Raw genomic sequence first — 15,490 nt, 5'->3', positions numbered from 1 at the left:
GAGATCCGGAGAGCATTGCCCTGTAGACTCCCCGAGCCTGTGGGAAGCCACAGCTCCCACCACACAGAAGGAGCCACTAACACTGCGTCCTTTAACCATTCGCTAAACACATATTCCTAATACCACCTCAGGCTTTTGAAGGTATGCTGGAGTTAGCAGGGGCGCGATCCACTTATGAAGAATTTTGCATCCCCATGTGCATGGTGCCTGCCACCATTAGCAACAATATCCCTGGCAATGACTTAAGTCTTGGCGCTGACACTGCTCTCAATGCCATTATGGAGGTAAGGTGCTGACTTTGAAGATAAGTAGTTATGTTAAGGACCATTAGACTTAAAAAAATGAAATACATGTATATGGTATAAAGTGAAGCTAAAGTGAAAAAAGAACCTAAAGTGTAACTAAACTATCTCAATCAACAGTGACTATTTGTAATCCTTAGGCTGCTTTCACACTGATCCATTTTTGTTCAGTTAAAAAAGCAGAAGAAAAATGGAAGCTATGTAGCTCCTCACACTGGTCCATTGCGCTTCAGTTGCGGTTAAAAAAAATTCTGCTTGTTTGGCCTGGTAAAAAAAACTGCACCAAAAACGCATTCCCTCCATTGAATTGGAACTGCATTAAAAATGAATGAAAAACACAAAGCACCTGTGGCAAGTCCTTAAGCCCAGGTTCATAGAATCGCATGACAAGGGAAATCACATTATAGTCAACGGTGCACTTCTAATCAACTCAGCGCACTACGATTTTGGAAAAGGTTCCTGGTGGACTTCAGTGCAGTTTAAGCCCCATAGACTTCTATGTTATCTCACAGAAGTCGCAACAGCATAGATAAGAAGTATTCCTATGCTTTTATGTTTGTATATCAAATGCAGCGCCAACAAATTTATAAGTAACAATTAAATCACAGTGGGGTAGATCCACAGAGAATTTTTTACATCGTTTGCGTAAGTCGTTCGCGAATAGGGCTGGACGTAATTTCCGTTCACGTCGAAACCAATACGTCGTTGTGCCGTACTTGGAAGCAATGCACACTGGGATATGTACACGGACGGCGCATCACGTCAATCACGTCAGGTCATCATAAATTTACATAAAACACGCCCCCCCTTCCACATTTGAATTATGCACGCTTACGCCGGCCCCTTTTACGCTACGCCGCCGCAACTTACGGAGCAAGTGCTTTGTAAATACAGCACTTGCTCCTGTAAGTTACGGCGGCGCCGTATCATTGCGCGCCCCTACCTGAATTTACCCCAGTAATAATAGATTTAAACAACAAATGGATTCCCACAAAGTCCAAAATAAATCTGTATGTGAACATGAAAAAATAAAAATGTAAGAGAGTCTGGTGTAATCACTTTGGTGAGTGCAGGTACCAGTGGTGGGCTGTCCATAGGGGGTGCAGGGTGCCGCCCCCCCATACATGCGTCCGGCCCCCTAATCTACATGCGGGGTGCCGGACACATGGATTTCAATGTTTTTTTTTATTTGAAGCACATGATTAGAGTCTGAGGATCTAATTGGCTTAAAAAAGGGTGGGCTCGGGGCGCAGATCAATTGATAATTAATATTCGCTATTGTCTTCCTGATTCTCCTCCCAGCCAATTAGTTCCTGAGACCTGATTGGCCAGAGAGTCTTAGGACTCTCGGCCAATCAGGTCTCAGTCAGGACCCACTTCCTGGTCGGCCTGAAGGAAAAGCAATGGCCCAGAAGCGAGGAGCTGCAGCCCGGATCCATGTCTGCTTGATCTGCCTCCTTCCTAAGGCAAGGAGGCCTCTGATCGCCGCCCCATTCCCATTGGTTTACCCCCCCCCCCCCAAAAAAAAAATATTGAGCACCAGCCCAAATCGACCCCTTGATAACTCACCAGAAATAATGGCTGCTGTGACAGTAGCATGTGTGCCTTTTGACACATATGGAAATCCCCCTGGAAGCGTGGCAGCGTTGCAGCTCCACTGGTACCTTGAGGCAGGCTCTTGCTACGGATAAATAAAGCTCACAAGGATCCCAGATGGATATTCAATAGTATAGTATGTTTATTTGAGTATTATCCAGATAAAAACAGTGTAAAACACAAGTAAAAACTCACATGTATAGCCACTGGCAAACCCGAATCGCTCAGCGGCGAGACGTTAGTACCAAATATCCAGCCCCTAACGTATTTCGTCCAATAGGATGTTATCAATGCGGTCAATTTGGTCTTGGCGTCTCTCCTATATATAAAAAATAGGTGTCCCCAGCTTATTTCTGGTGAGTTTGAACTTTACCTGAAGGTGGTGGACAACTATCGGAACACGTTATATACCTGTACTCACCAGAGTGACCACACTTGTTCACATACAGATTTATTTTGGACTTTGTGGGAATCAATTTGTTGTTTAAATCTATTATTACTGTGATTTAATTGTCACTTACGGTATATATTTGTTGGCACTGCATTTGATATAAACGTTCATATAGGCCCACTATACCGCCTTTAATGCCAGCTGCCTCACATCTTTAATTGTTTAAGCACAGCGCAGATTCTGTCACTTATTCCTGTGCTTTGATGAGCTGTTTTTTTGTTTGTTTTTTATTACCCTAACCTCTCTTCCCTGGACATCCGTTATCAATGATTTTAATACAGCTGCGATTGTGGAGCCTTCCTTCGATCGATTGAACCCTTCCTTTGATCGATTGACCCAAGTGATTGATCCTGTCTTTTGATCGATCGAAGGAAGGAATGATCAAAGCCGCATCAGTGTAAACCTAGCCTTTTGGCAGCAAGGATGACCAGGGAGGAGAGGTAAGGGTTAAAAAAAAAAAAATCAAAGCTGCGGAGGAATGCTTATTTATGCTGTTGTGACTCTTCTGCAAGATAACATAGAAGTCTATGGGGCTTAAATTGCACTGAAGTCAGAGGCCCAGATTCTGAAAGGGCTTACGACGGCGCAACGCCATGTGCGCCGTCGTAAGTCCTAATCTGGGCCGTCGTATCTATGCGACTGATTCTTAGAATCAGTTACGCATAAATAACCATTACATATGACAGGCGTAAGGCTCTTACGCTGTCGGATCTTGAATGCAATTTTTTTTTTCGCCGCTAGGTGTCGTCTCCGTCGTTTTCCCGATCGAGTATGCAAATTAGCAAAATACGCGAATTCCCGAACGTACGCGCGGTCGACGCAGTGAAGATACAACGTTTACGTTAGATTTGCAACGCGTAAAGTTGCCCCTGCTATATAAGGGGCAACCAATGTTAAGTATGGCCGTCGTTCCCGCGTCGAAATGTAAAAATTTACGTTGTTTGCGTAAGTCGTCCGTGAATGGGGCTGGACGCCATTTACGTTCACGTCGAAACCAATGACGTCCTTGCAACGTCATTTCGCGCAATGCACGTCGGGAAATTTTAGGGTCGCCGCATGCGCAGTATGTTCGGCGCGGGAACGCGCCTAATTTAAATGATCCACGCCCCCTACCCGGATCATTTGAATTAGGCGGGCTTGCGCCGGGGGATTTACGCTACGCCGCCGCAACTTTACAGGCAAGTGCTTTGTGAATCAAGCACTTGCCCGTAAAACTTGCGGCGGCGTAACGTAAATGAGATACGTTACGCCGCCGTAGTTTTACTCCATTCTACGAGAATCTGGGCCAGAATAAATAGTGATTTCCTTTGTCATGCAATTCTGTGAACCCCAGCTTGAGAACTTCTAAAGTCGCGCTGGAAATCACACACAAATCATTAGAATAGTGGGAAGTGATATGGGAAAAACTCAATGCAAACACAGCAAAAACACATAATTTGTTGAATTAAATTTAAGCTAAGTACACCCTTCCACCTGCATGCCTGAGCTAAGGGCAGATGTATTCCAGGAAGTAAACGCTATAGGAATCATCTGCCTTTACTCAAGATGGTCATGGCTAGAAATACTAGGAGAGTTTTTTTCAAAGTGATTTCTCAACAAAATAAAGCTATGGAGACAAGGATGGGGGAGTTTGCTTTGAATATTAAAAGTTAATTAAATAGTGAGACAATTTTTTGTTTAATTTGCTTTTATTTTCTTAATTACCTCTATTGGGTTTCTGTTGCCTTCTTTGTCCAAAATTGGTAAATTTCCTAAAGTTTCTGAACTCATAGGTAGTGAGTCCAATCTCCGCACAGGGACAGAGCAACCTGTTGGAGCTTCTAATCCTCCCCCCACCGCATTTAACACAAATAAGTTACTTTAAAGCCAAACTGAACCCGTAGTTTAAATCAGATAAATATATTTCAGTTGCATCAAAAGTAAAGGGAGTTGATTTAGCGAATGTGGTGATATTTTTAATTTTTTGCAAAAATAACGAATCACGTGCAAGGAAAATAAAAACACAGGGCCAGATTCAGGTACATTTACGGCGGCGTAACGTATCGCATTTACGTTACACCGCCGCAAGTTTTACGGGCAAGTGCTTGATTCACAAAGCACTTGCCTGTAAAGTTGCGGCGGCGTAGCGTAAATCCCTCCGGCGCAAGCCCGCCTAATTCAAATGATCCGGGTAGGGGGCGTGGATCATTTAAATTAGGTGCGTTCCTGCGCCGAACGTACTGCGCATGCTCCGTTTTGAAATTTCCCGCCGTGCTTTGCGCGAAATGACGTCGCACCAACGTCATTTTTTGAACGTCGACGTGAGTTACGTCCTTTCCTATTCACGGACGACTTACGCAAAAAAAAAATTAAAAAATTTGACGCGGGAACGACGGCCATACTTTAACATGGCAGGTCTATCTATACGCCACGAAATAGCAGCTTTAACTATACGCCGGAAAAAGCCGGCTAGCGACGACGTAAGAGAATGCGACGGCCGCGCGTACCTTCGTGAATCGCTGAAAAAAGCTAATTAGCATACCCGACGCGGAAAACGATGCGAACTCCACCCAGCGGGCGCCGAAGTATTACACCTACGATCCAAAGGCGTACAAAGCCGTACGCCTGTCGGATCGAAGCCAAAAGCCATCATATCTTGGTTTGAGGATTCAAACTAAAGATACGACGCGGCAAATTTGAAAGTACGCCGGAGTATCAGTAGATACTCCGGCGTACTTCTGTGAATCTGGCCCACAGTATTTTTACTTCCACATGATTGGATGATGGAAGTCGGCAGAGCTTCTGCTCATTTTCTCTGCGGAAAACTCCCCTGCAATGTGCATTTTCCCTTGCAGTGAACAGCTTTTTTCACTTTAGTTAAAGGGGTTGTAAACCCTTGTTTTAAAAAAACAAACATGACATACTTACTTCCACTGTGCAGATCGTTTTGCACAGAGTGGCCTCCTCTTCTGGGGTCCCTCAGCGGTGCTGGTGGCTCCTCCCTGCATTGAGTGTCCACATTGGAGAAGCGCTCTTCTAAGGTGAACACCCGTGCGGGCGCGCTCCCGAGTCCTGCATCTGTGTCCATTCACACAGAATGCAGGACTCTGCCCCACCCCCCGGCACCGCGTCATTGGATTTTATTGACAGCAACGGGAGCCAATGGCTGCACTGCTATCAATCTATCCAATCAAGACACGAGACACCAGCTAGAGCTGGTGTGCTCGTTCCCGGCTGGAAGATGACAGCTTTCAGGTAAGTAAAACGGGGGCTGCAGCGCTACAGAAGGTTTTTCGCATTGGGGGAAAAACCGTGAGGGTTTACAACCTTGTGTGGCTTTCAGCTGGGAAAAATCATACTTATTATAATGTGCATCTGCGTCCAGAAATTGAACATAGAGTTCAAAGCATTGGCATGGTAAGGGAGTGAAACTTTTCAGGGTGCTCATGTGAAATATATTTATTTCATAATGGTACTATGGAATGCTCCAACAAATTTTCTGAATTTCCGTATGAACAGTCAAAGTAAATTCTGGTGTATTACCAGCTTTACTTTCTGGCATTTCATAAGATAAAAGGTAACAGAAGGAGCCTGGATCTATGTTAGATAATCTGTGCACACACTAGTAAATCCATACTACTTCACATACTACTGTGTAAGCACCAGGATTTACTTGACTGTGTCATCTATCCTACTCCAAGAAGTAAATGCTAACTTAGGACGATGTCTGAGTAAAGACAGTGGGCCGGATTCAGAGAGAAGCGCCTATCTTTAGGCGGGCGTAGCGTATCTCAGATACACTACGCCACCGTAAGTTTGAGCAGCAAGTTGTGTATTCACATAGAACTTGCGCTGAAACTTACGGTGGCGCAGTGTAACTGGGCCGGCGTAAGCCCGCCTAATTCAAAATAGGCTAGTTGGGGGTGTGTACTATGTAAAATAGTAGTGACCCCATGTTTTTGACGTTTTTAACGAACGGCGCATGCGCCGTCCGTGGACGTATCCCACTGCGCATGCTCCAAATGACGTCTGCAAATCGTCATTGCTTTCGACGTGAACGTAAATTACGTCCAGTCCTATTCGCAAACGACTTACGCAAACAACGTAAAAAATTTGACGCGGGGATGACGTCCATACTTAACTTTGCGTACGCCTCATAGAAGCAGGAGCAACGTTACGCCGGAAAAGCCTTATGCAAACAGCGCAAAAAAATTCCGCCGGGCGCACGTACGTTTGTGAATCGGTGTATCTAGGTCATTTGCATAGTCTACGCCGAAAACGACGGAAGCGCCACCTAGCGGCCAGCGTAAATATGCACCCTAAGATACGACGGCGTAAGAGACTTACGCCAGTCGGATCTTAGCCTAATTTCAGCGTATCTTGCTTTCTGAATACAGAAAGAAGATACGCCGGCGCAGCTTTGAATTTAGGCGGCGTATCTATAGATACGCCGGCGTAAATTCTTGCTGAATCCGGCCCAGTGTCGGGATTGTGGGGGAAAATGTAAAGGTATATGTCAGGAAGAATACTTTGGTTTTGTTGAGAAACTGTCACACGTCTGCATTACTTAGCATGCAATAAATGAACCTTACAAAATGTATTCAAGGGTTATACCGGTGTTTCGTCAGATTAGGCAACCCGTCAAAATTTGTAACGGAAATGACGTTTCGGCGCGGCCATCTAAGTCTACCCGCACTCGTCCGCAGTAAGCCTACAGTCTGGAGTCGCCAAGCGGACATCTTTTTGCACCCACCAAAATCTTGCATTTAATACTTATTTTTACCACTAAACTAAGCTTATATCGTGAAATACAGTATTTAGAAGCCTGTTTGACTGTTTTGATGTTGAATTTAATTTTTTTTTAAATGATTGCTGATCTGACAGAAGACCGCTGCTTTTAAAATTCAACATCAAAACAGTGTCACAGACTTCTAAATACTGTATTCCACGATATAAGCTCAGTTTAGTAGTAAAAATAAGTGTGAAACGCAAGATTTCGGTGGGTGTAAAAAGATGTCCGCTTGGCGACTTCAGACTAGGCTTAAGCCTCGTACACACAATCGGATTTCCATCGGACAAACCCGTGGATTTTTGTCTGAAGGGTGTTGGCCGTGAACTTGTTCTGCATACAGACGGCAGAACTTTAATACACAAAACTATGGGCCTGATCCACAAAAGGGATACGCCGGCGTATCTACTGATACGCCGGCATATACCTGTTTCTATCTTTGGAACTGATCCACAGAATCAGTTTCTCATAGATAGGCAGAAGATCCGACATGTGTAAGAGACTTACACTGTCGGATCTTAGGATGCAGTACCGCATCCACCGCTGGGGGCATTTCTCGTCGAAATGCCGCTTCGGGTATGCAAATTAGCACTTACGGAGATCCACAAAGCTTTTACGCTTCGTTTTTTCTCCGTAAGTATTAGTTTGCCGTCGCAATATTAGGGCTGCTTTTACAAGGCCTAAACTGTTTACACCTTGTAAAAGTAGACCCTTCTATCCCGCGTCGCTGTAATTTTTTTTTTTTTTTTCCGCCGCAACTCGTTTTTTTTTGTTTACGCCCGTCGCGATTCTCAAAACCCGGCGCAACGTAAAACCGTGCAAAGCACGTCGGGAAAATGATGTCGGGAGCATGCGCAGTACGTCCGGCGCGGGAGCGCGCCTAATTTAAATGGGACTCGCCCCATTAAATTAGGAACGCCTTGCGCCGGACGGATTTAAGTTAAACCGCTCAAAATTTCTAGGTAAGTGCTTTGTGGATCGGGCACTTAGGTAGAGATTTTGCGGCGGTGTAACTTAAATGGCAAAAGTTACGTTGCGCCGGGTTTTTGTGAATTAGGCCCTATGTGTTTTTTTCTGCTTTTTAGCGCCACCCTTTGGGCAACTTCTGCTAATGTCTCATGGTTAGCATTGGTTCGGAGCATTCGTGTTTGTACTTTGGATTTTAGTCGGACGGACTTGTGTACAGACGGATAATCAGACGGAACGCATTTGTTGTCGGACAATTTGAAAAAAAATGGCTATCCAACATTTGTTATCGGAAATTCTGACAATTGTCCGATGGAGCGTACAAACGGTTGGATTATCTGACAAAACACGTCCGTCACACAATTGTTGTCGGAATATCCGATCGTAGTGTGGCCGAGTGCGAGATGTACCAAATTGTGATGGGTCACCTAATCTGACGGAACACTGGTATCTTAAATATGTTATGTAGTCCTTCAGAGCAGTGATCATCAACCCTGTCCTCAGGGCCCACTAACAGGCCAGGTTTGCAAGATAACTGAAATACATCACAGGGGATATAATTTGCTGCTCAGTGATTGCAGTATTCTAGTCTGCATCTCCCCAAGGTAATACATAAAACCTGGCCTGTTAGTGGGCCCTGAGGACAGGTTGATGACCACTGCTTCAGAGCATTGACAGGTAGACTATATCAATATCCGAGAGAGAGGCATCTACGTCCTCCAGAGACTTCAAGAATTGGAGTACTCCCAAAGTATTGCTTTGACGTTACTTTTATTACATTATCCTTTTTTATTATTCTTATTATTTATCATTGTATAAAGTAATTGCTCCTGGTTTACAGATTACTCAGCTCTTTTTATTCTTTGTCATGAGGAAGATCGCTGTCAAAGTAACTTCCGTGATTATAAATTCAATTATTCATGTTATGACATGATGAACAGCTTGATATGAGTAATATATAACAGAAGTGTGAGGATATTGTGTATATATATAATCCCTGTAGGCTATGGATTGTAGTTTTTAGTAATGACCTAGAAAAGAAAAGTATTTCCGGACACATTTCATCATCTACATAGAGATGAGTCACATTTCCTTTGACTGCCATCTAGTGCTCCGAGGAAGGTGTTACACCTCATGTCAGCTCACACATTCATCTAGCTGGTTAATAAGCTCATACAAAAGGATCTGTTTGCTCACCTAGAGAGAAAGGATTATATCAAATTAAGCTATTAATTGCAGTATTTACAGTTGTATTCATACTTTCCACCTGTCCTTATTGAAGAGGAAACGTTTCCACAATGGGCAGGGCTCAGGGAATTCACTCAGGCAAATAAACACGTTTTTTTTATCAGGTATATTTACGAGTTCCTTTATTCTCAGTCACTGGCAACATTTCCTAAAAAGTATTTATTTTTTTGTATTCAATTCTAAAATAGTTATGACAGCAAATGGCAAAGTACAAGCTATTTTTGTATTAAACACTTGGGGCCCATTCACATATATGCATTGTGGTAAAACACACCAACAGCACCCATACACATGTGTTCAATGGACCTCAACACACTAAAGGTAAGTACACACTATGCGAAAATCAGAACAAAAATTCCGTACGAGGCAGGTTTGTTAGATTTTCATATCTTGTGTACACAACTTTCGACATCCGATTCAGATTTTGCAAACAAACATTTAAAGAAGGGATAAACGCTGACATATTTCTTGTTTGTGAACAGAGCAAACAATTTTCGTTTAATGTTTACCGTTTTCATACAAGAAAAGTCAGAAATGAAAGGCGCATGTACAAAAAAAAAAAAGCCTTTGTCATATGAGAATTTTCGTACATTATTTCCTTCCTTGGTTCCAACTTGCTGCGAAACAATGAGGAAAATCGAACAATCGTTTTCTCATAGTGTGTACCAGCCCTAAGGGAACGGACCTGATTTGTAGCGCACAACAATGCACTACCATGTGCTGCATTACCAAAATTTGTGAATGTCCAATTTTCAGTCCACTTTGGTTTCTTGCCAGCCTATTCAAATGAATGGGCAGCCTCAGAGCAAGTATACATATGAGTGTTAAACACTTCACAGTGTACTGGTTAGGTGTAAATGGGCCCTATTTTCTCAGGGGAATAGTTGGCCTTCCCTAATACAGTGGCTTAAAAAGAGATGTATGGGGTTCTTATATATACTCACCTAAGTGGAAACCAGCATCGGTCCAATGCAGCATCTGTCCCCCGCTGCTTCTAAGATTGAGAACTGAGCGATCAAAGACTGCTGATCGCTTGGTTCTCAGTCTGCAGAGAGCTGGTGATTGTCAGCCACCGGTTCTCTGCTCTGCCCCTCCAGCGCTCACTGGAGCTCCAGGCTGTACAGGGGGGCGTGAGCGGCTGGCTTAGGCTCCCGGCAGCTCGCTGAGAGGCTGAGACAATGGCTGGTACAGGCATCTGGGTGGATCCTGACTGTAAAGTTGGGATCATACCAGAGCCTGGACCAGCGGCTGAGTGATATCAGCCGACAGCAGCAAGTGGGACATTGTACAATCTACATTGGAAGCCAGTCGGTCTCCATCACATTGCACAGTGCTGTTAGTGTAATATACTGTAATATACTTACAGACCCTAAGAGCTGGAGGTGAATACTAGGCATAGGGGAAGCAGCCCCCAGGAGCACACAGTGGATCTCACCATTGTGTTAATAATGGCAGGTGACATACAAAGCTACACATCTACAACAGGAAATTGAGTCAGGCTGGCTGTAAAGCATGGCAGAGGCGAGTCAACAGTCTGGCTGAACAAAATGATTAATCCTATGGAAAGTTAACAGGTAATCAATCCACCCACAAATATCACCATATGACATCCAGACCTCATACTTCCACATCAGTGTGTGTACATTTGTAGTATAGATGATCTGTCAGTGATATCTTATGTGTTTGAATTCCTTAGTTTAGTACATAGGCACACCCATCCATGCAGTTTACGCTCTGTGTGTATGCTGTTATTACATGATGTGGGCATTATCTGTACACGCTAAGAACGGTATTGACCCCATGTACATTTTCATCAGACATGTGATCGCATCAAACAATCTGCCAGTGGAACAAAGAGGCGAGTCTTCATCATTGAAACAATGGGCGGATATTGTGGATACCTGGCCAACATGGGTGGCCTTGCCGCGGGTGCTGATGCTGCTTACATCTTCGAGGAGCAATTTGACATTCGGGAACTCCAGGTAATTATCTATACACTTACTATAAAACCTGCAAAATTTTCTGTTTAACATAGAATTTTGTAATTCTAGTTTATCTTACATATTTTAAATTATTTATGCAGTGTTTACCTCAAAGGGTACATAAAGCCAATACTTTTTTTTTTTACATCTTGAATAGATCAGGGAAGGATTAGAGCCCCGGTCTAATTGCATTTGCTATCTGTGTTCCCACTAGGTAGTTTCACTCTCTCTATTTGTTTTGTTGACCATTGTTACCAAAATAAAAAGTGAGGGTAAATCCAGCATTTTAACGTTGTCACCAAAAGGGTGAAGGTAAATCTTTCAGAGAGGACACCTGTTGTGGTAAAAAATTAAAGGAGCATGAAATACAGCCTCTATCTTATCCGTATGGGGTCTGATGTCTCAAATTCCCTTCAACCCAAAATTCCCACTGGGTCCAACTGTAATATTTCAAGAGGAACATTGGCCCAAATCTAAGGCCTCGTACACACAACCGTTTTCCTCGACAGAATCCATCAAGAAACTTGGTGGCAGAGCTTTTTTGTAGAGGAAAACGGTCGTGTGTATGTTTTTCATCGAGAAAAAAACTGTCGTCGAACTCAATGAAAAAAAAAGAGAACAAGTTCTCTTTTTCCTCGTCGGGAGTCTCAATTTCTTTGTCGGGCTGGTTTTCGACAAGAAACACGTTCGTGTGTATGCTTAGAAACCCGCACATGCTCAGAAGGGTGGCGCCAGTGGAATCAAACTTCCCCTTTATAGTGCCGTCGTACGTGTTTTACGTCACCGCGTTTGAGAACGACGAGATTTTGTCTTGACAGTGTGTACGCAAAGAAAGCTTGTCAAGATTCTCGACAAGCCTAACAAAGAACTCGTCGAGGAAAACGATGTTTCATTTACGACGAGTTCCTCGGTCGTGTGTACGAGGCTTCAGATTGTGGTGGGGCTTTTCTTCGATAAGGGACTTGTTTTAGAGTTGCAGTACGTTCAATATCCCCATCAAACTACATACTGTTTTGGGCTTACTTCCAAGTTAGGCATTTTTTAACAGCCCCAAAAGTGAAAATGAAGAGGTGAGTAATCGATCAAAATAATTTTGATCGATCAAAAAAATGTACGATTAATCAAAGGATTAATCGTTAATTTCTGCAGCCCTATAAAAAACATATATGCTAAACACCTCACTTTATTTAAAAAACTATAACAGGGATACCTGAAAAAAAAATGATCTCCTAAATTTTTTTAAGCCTATTTGGTTCTCATGAATGAATGAATGAATGAAAAATGAATGAATGAAAAAACTTATATAGCGCGGCACATGCGAACTGAATCGCTTCTGGGCGCTTGATGTTTCGTGTCTCATGACATCAAAAGAGCAGAGTTTTGATCTGTCTTCTGAAAGTCAGGTGGTTTTCCTCCAACCGAAAGCTGGTTGGTAAAGCGTTCCATAGTCTAGGACCCTGAAAAGCAAACCTTCTTTCTCCTTTGGACTTGTATTTGGTTTTTGGCACCTTGACCAGATTTTGGTCAGTGGATCGCAGAACGCGATTACCTTAGATTAAGATGGGGCAAGTAAAAAGTGGGGACAGGACTTAGGCGGTATACTGAGGAAGACTGCGAACTACATAAAGGTTTAATAAATGTTAATGTATAGGAAAATGTTTACAAGATATGATCACAGTGGTACCGGACACCGGCGATATACAAATTCTGCCCCAGGGTCACCTGTTTTTACCTGCACATTACAAGAAATAAAGTTTAGGTCTGCCTATAATAACTCTTTATTATATCTGCATTATTATTTAATCTTCTAGGCAAATGTAGAGCACTTGACAGAAAAGATGAAGACATGCATCCAACGAGGCCTTGTACTAAGGTACAGAAAGCAGCAACATAAAAACCTTAGACTGCAGGGGTGAAACTAGACGGGGTGGTGGGCAAGGTTGTGGTCAATACTGCAGTCCAGAATTCTGATTTCAAGGGTCACTCTACTCAAAAAAATGTATTCTTCTGTTCTAGGTAAATTTTGAAAAGTAGAATCATCTTCCAACTTACTGCTGGTGTCTAAACATTTCTGACACCTGCAGTGAGATATCCCAATCAGGGTTGTTGTCTCTGGACCCTTTCCATTAAAACTGCTCAAAGATGGATCAAAGTTTGTCTGGTTCAGGAAGGACTGGCTGAATTTCGATCCATGTATGGGCACTGTGGTTGTACAGAGGTTGCTCTTCCAATCGATTTCTGTATAACTGCCCTGCTGGAATACTTCCTCTCGATCAGCCCTGGAGATTATAGCTGTAGCCTGTAGCACTGATGTGTGTATTCTGATGGCCAGGTAACCTCCCCATTGCCAGAATGCAATGACACATCTGGGAGGATTCCCCCATCTAGCTCAAATGTGTGGATGGGAGAATCAGGTCAGTTTTTTGTTCATCCAACTGGTTAAACAAAATAAAATGATCCATCTATGGCCAGCCTTAAGTGGAAGTCCATGCAAAAACTAAAATCCCTGCATCTATAGACTCCACTGGTCTTACACTAACCTCTCTATCGCTGTAAATAAAAAATTGTATACATACTTTTTTGGAAGCCGATCTGACCCGCTCCGACCCGATCCCCAGTGGCGAAAGCTCTGCAGAGGACGCCAACGGCTGTGAAATGAATGGGAAGTAACGTCACCCATAGAGTTACTATGGGGCTTCTGTTGTTGTCCGTCTCCTCTGCACCCGACTACACAGTGAAGCCGCGGCTGACAGACCAGCGTGGGATCCGGTCAAAGCGTGTCAGATCGGCTTCAAAAAATGTATGTCTACAAATTTTTTCTTTACAGGGATAGAGAAGGTTAGTGTTAGAATGTTGGTGTCTATAGATGCAGGAATTTTAGTTTTTGCATGGACTTCTACTTTAAGTCTCACTGTTCCAGGAGGAGGAAGTTACAACCACAATGTGATTTGTTATGGGCAATACAGGCACTTCGTGAGACTCACTGTTTGTTCCAATATTTACTGTAAAGTGTCCCAACTTTCCTGCATATTTATTGCTCACATGGAATCATATATTTGTTTTATTTAACAAGGAATGAAAACTCTAATGAGAACTACACCACGGATTTCATCTACCAGCTGTACTCGGAGGAGGGAAGGGGCGTCTTTGACTGCAGAAAGAATGTACTCGGACACATGCAGCAGGTGCTGTACTATCCTCATTTTTACCGTCACCCTGCCTGTCCACCTACAGTGTGACATAGTGGCCTCTTGGGTCTGTTTACATTGCCATGGCCGTGATGCTTTGCAATGCAGCAATTTTTATTCAGCATGTCAATTTTCAGAGGTGGCACTGCCTATTAAACTCGCCCACTGAAGCCAGGAGGATCACACTGCAACTGCATGTCAGATGTGACTTTGGTAGTTGTGGTGTGGCAGTTTAATGTAAAATCCCCATTGGGATTAAAAAAAAATCCCCCTAGGGATTGTAAAACAGAAGTGCAAGAGGCGGCAGTTTCGCCTCCTGTATGCCTGTAAACTGTCTCTAAATAAGTTTGTGTCGACAAATTTGACATCGATACCACTAATATGCATACCTGAATAATGTTTGAATTTCTTTAAGGACATATAAGGGCTTATATTTGGTACACTGTTAAAAAAGGATCAGAGTTTCTTTTTCAATTTTAGGGTGGGGAATGCATAATGATATAACATATCTATATACAGTATATATATATATATATATTGATCTATCTATATATTTTTATATATATATATATATATATATATATAAAAATATCTATCTATCTCTATATATATATATATAGTTGGATAGATATTGTCTTTTCCTAAATTAATTTAGCATTTTTTTAATACTGTAATTGTATCTGACATTTCCGGTATAAAACGGATAAACATTTCAACCTTTAGGCTGAAGTGCCATCTGTAGGCTGTAGTATTATTTTGTCAATGAAGCCTATATCCTGCATGTGATCACAAGCTCATAGTTGACCGAGTGAGCACATGATCTGGAAGCACTCCGATTGACTTCCGATTGTTAGTGAGGAACTGAGCTGACAGGAACAGCCAGGTTTATGAGCTAGCAGTTGTGCAAAATGTAGACAACTAGTCCTCAAATCGAGGACATATATTAATGTATTCTCAGCACAAGGAATCAAACTGTGGAACATTAATAT

The 15,490-nt window shown here is 42.8% G+C and overlaps 1 protein-coding gene across 5 annotated transcripts in view; it reads left to right on the top strand.

Moving 5' to 3' along the window:
* The window catches only part of LOC120940064 (phosphofructokinase, platelet), a 154,615-nt gene that overhangs the window by 130,793 nt on the left and 8,332 nt on the right, over positions 1-15,490 (top strand). For 3 of the 5 annotated variants that reach the window (XM_040352666.1, XM_040352664.1, XM_040352662.1), the window contains 4 exons: positions 132-284; positions 11,149-11,313; positions 13,125-13,186; positions 14,387-14,498. In XM_040352666.1, the coding sequence (XP_040208600.1) occupies positions 132-284; positions 11,149-11,313; positions 13,125-13,186; positions 14,387-14,498 (492 nt within the window). The remainder of the gene's footprint in view (positions 1-131; positions 285-11,148; positions 11,314-13,124; positions 13,187-14,386; positions 14,499-15,490) is intronic. The other 2 variants (XM_040352665.1, XM_040352663.1) reach the window with 1 other exon arrangement.

This window comes from Rana temporaria, chromosome 5, assembly GCF_905171775.1.
Source record: "Rana temporaria chromosome 5, aRanTem1.1, whole genome shotgun sequence".
NCBI lineage: Eukaryota > Metazoa > Chordata > Amphibia > Anura > Ranidae > Rana > Rana temporaria.
This window is presented reverse-complemented; position numbering and strand designations above follow the sequence as displayed.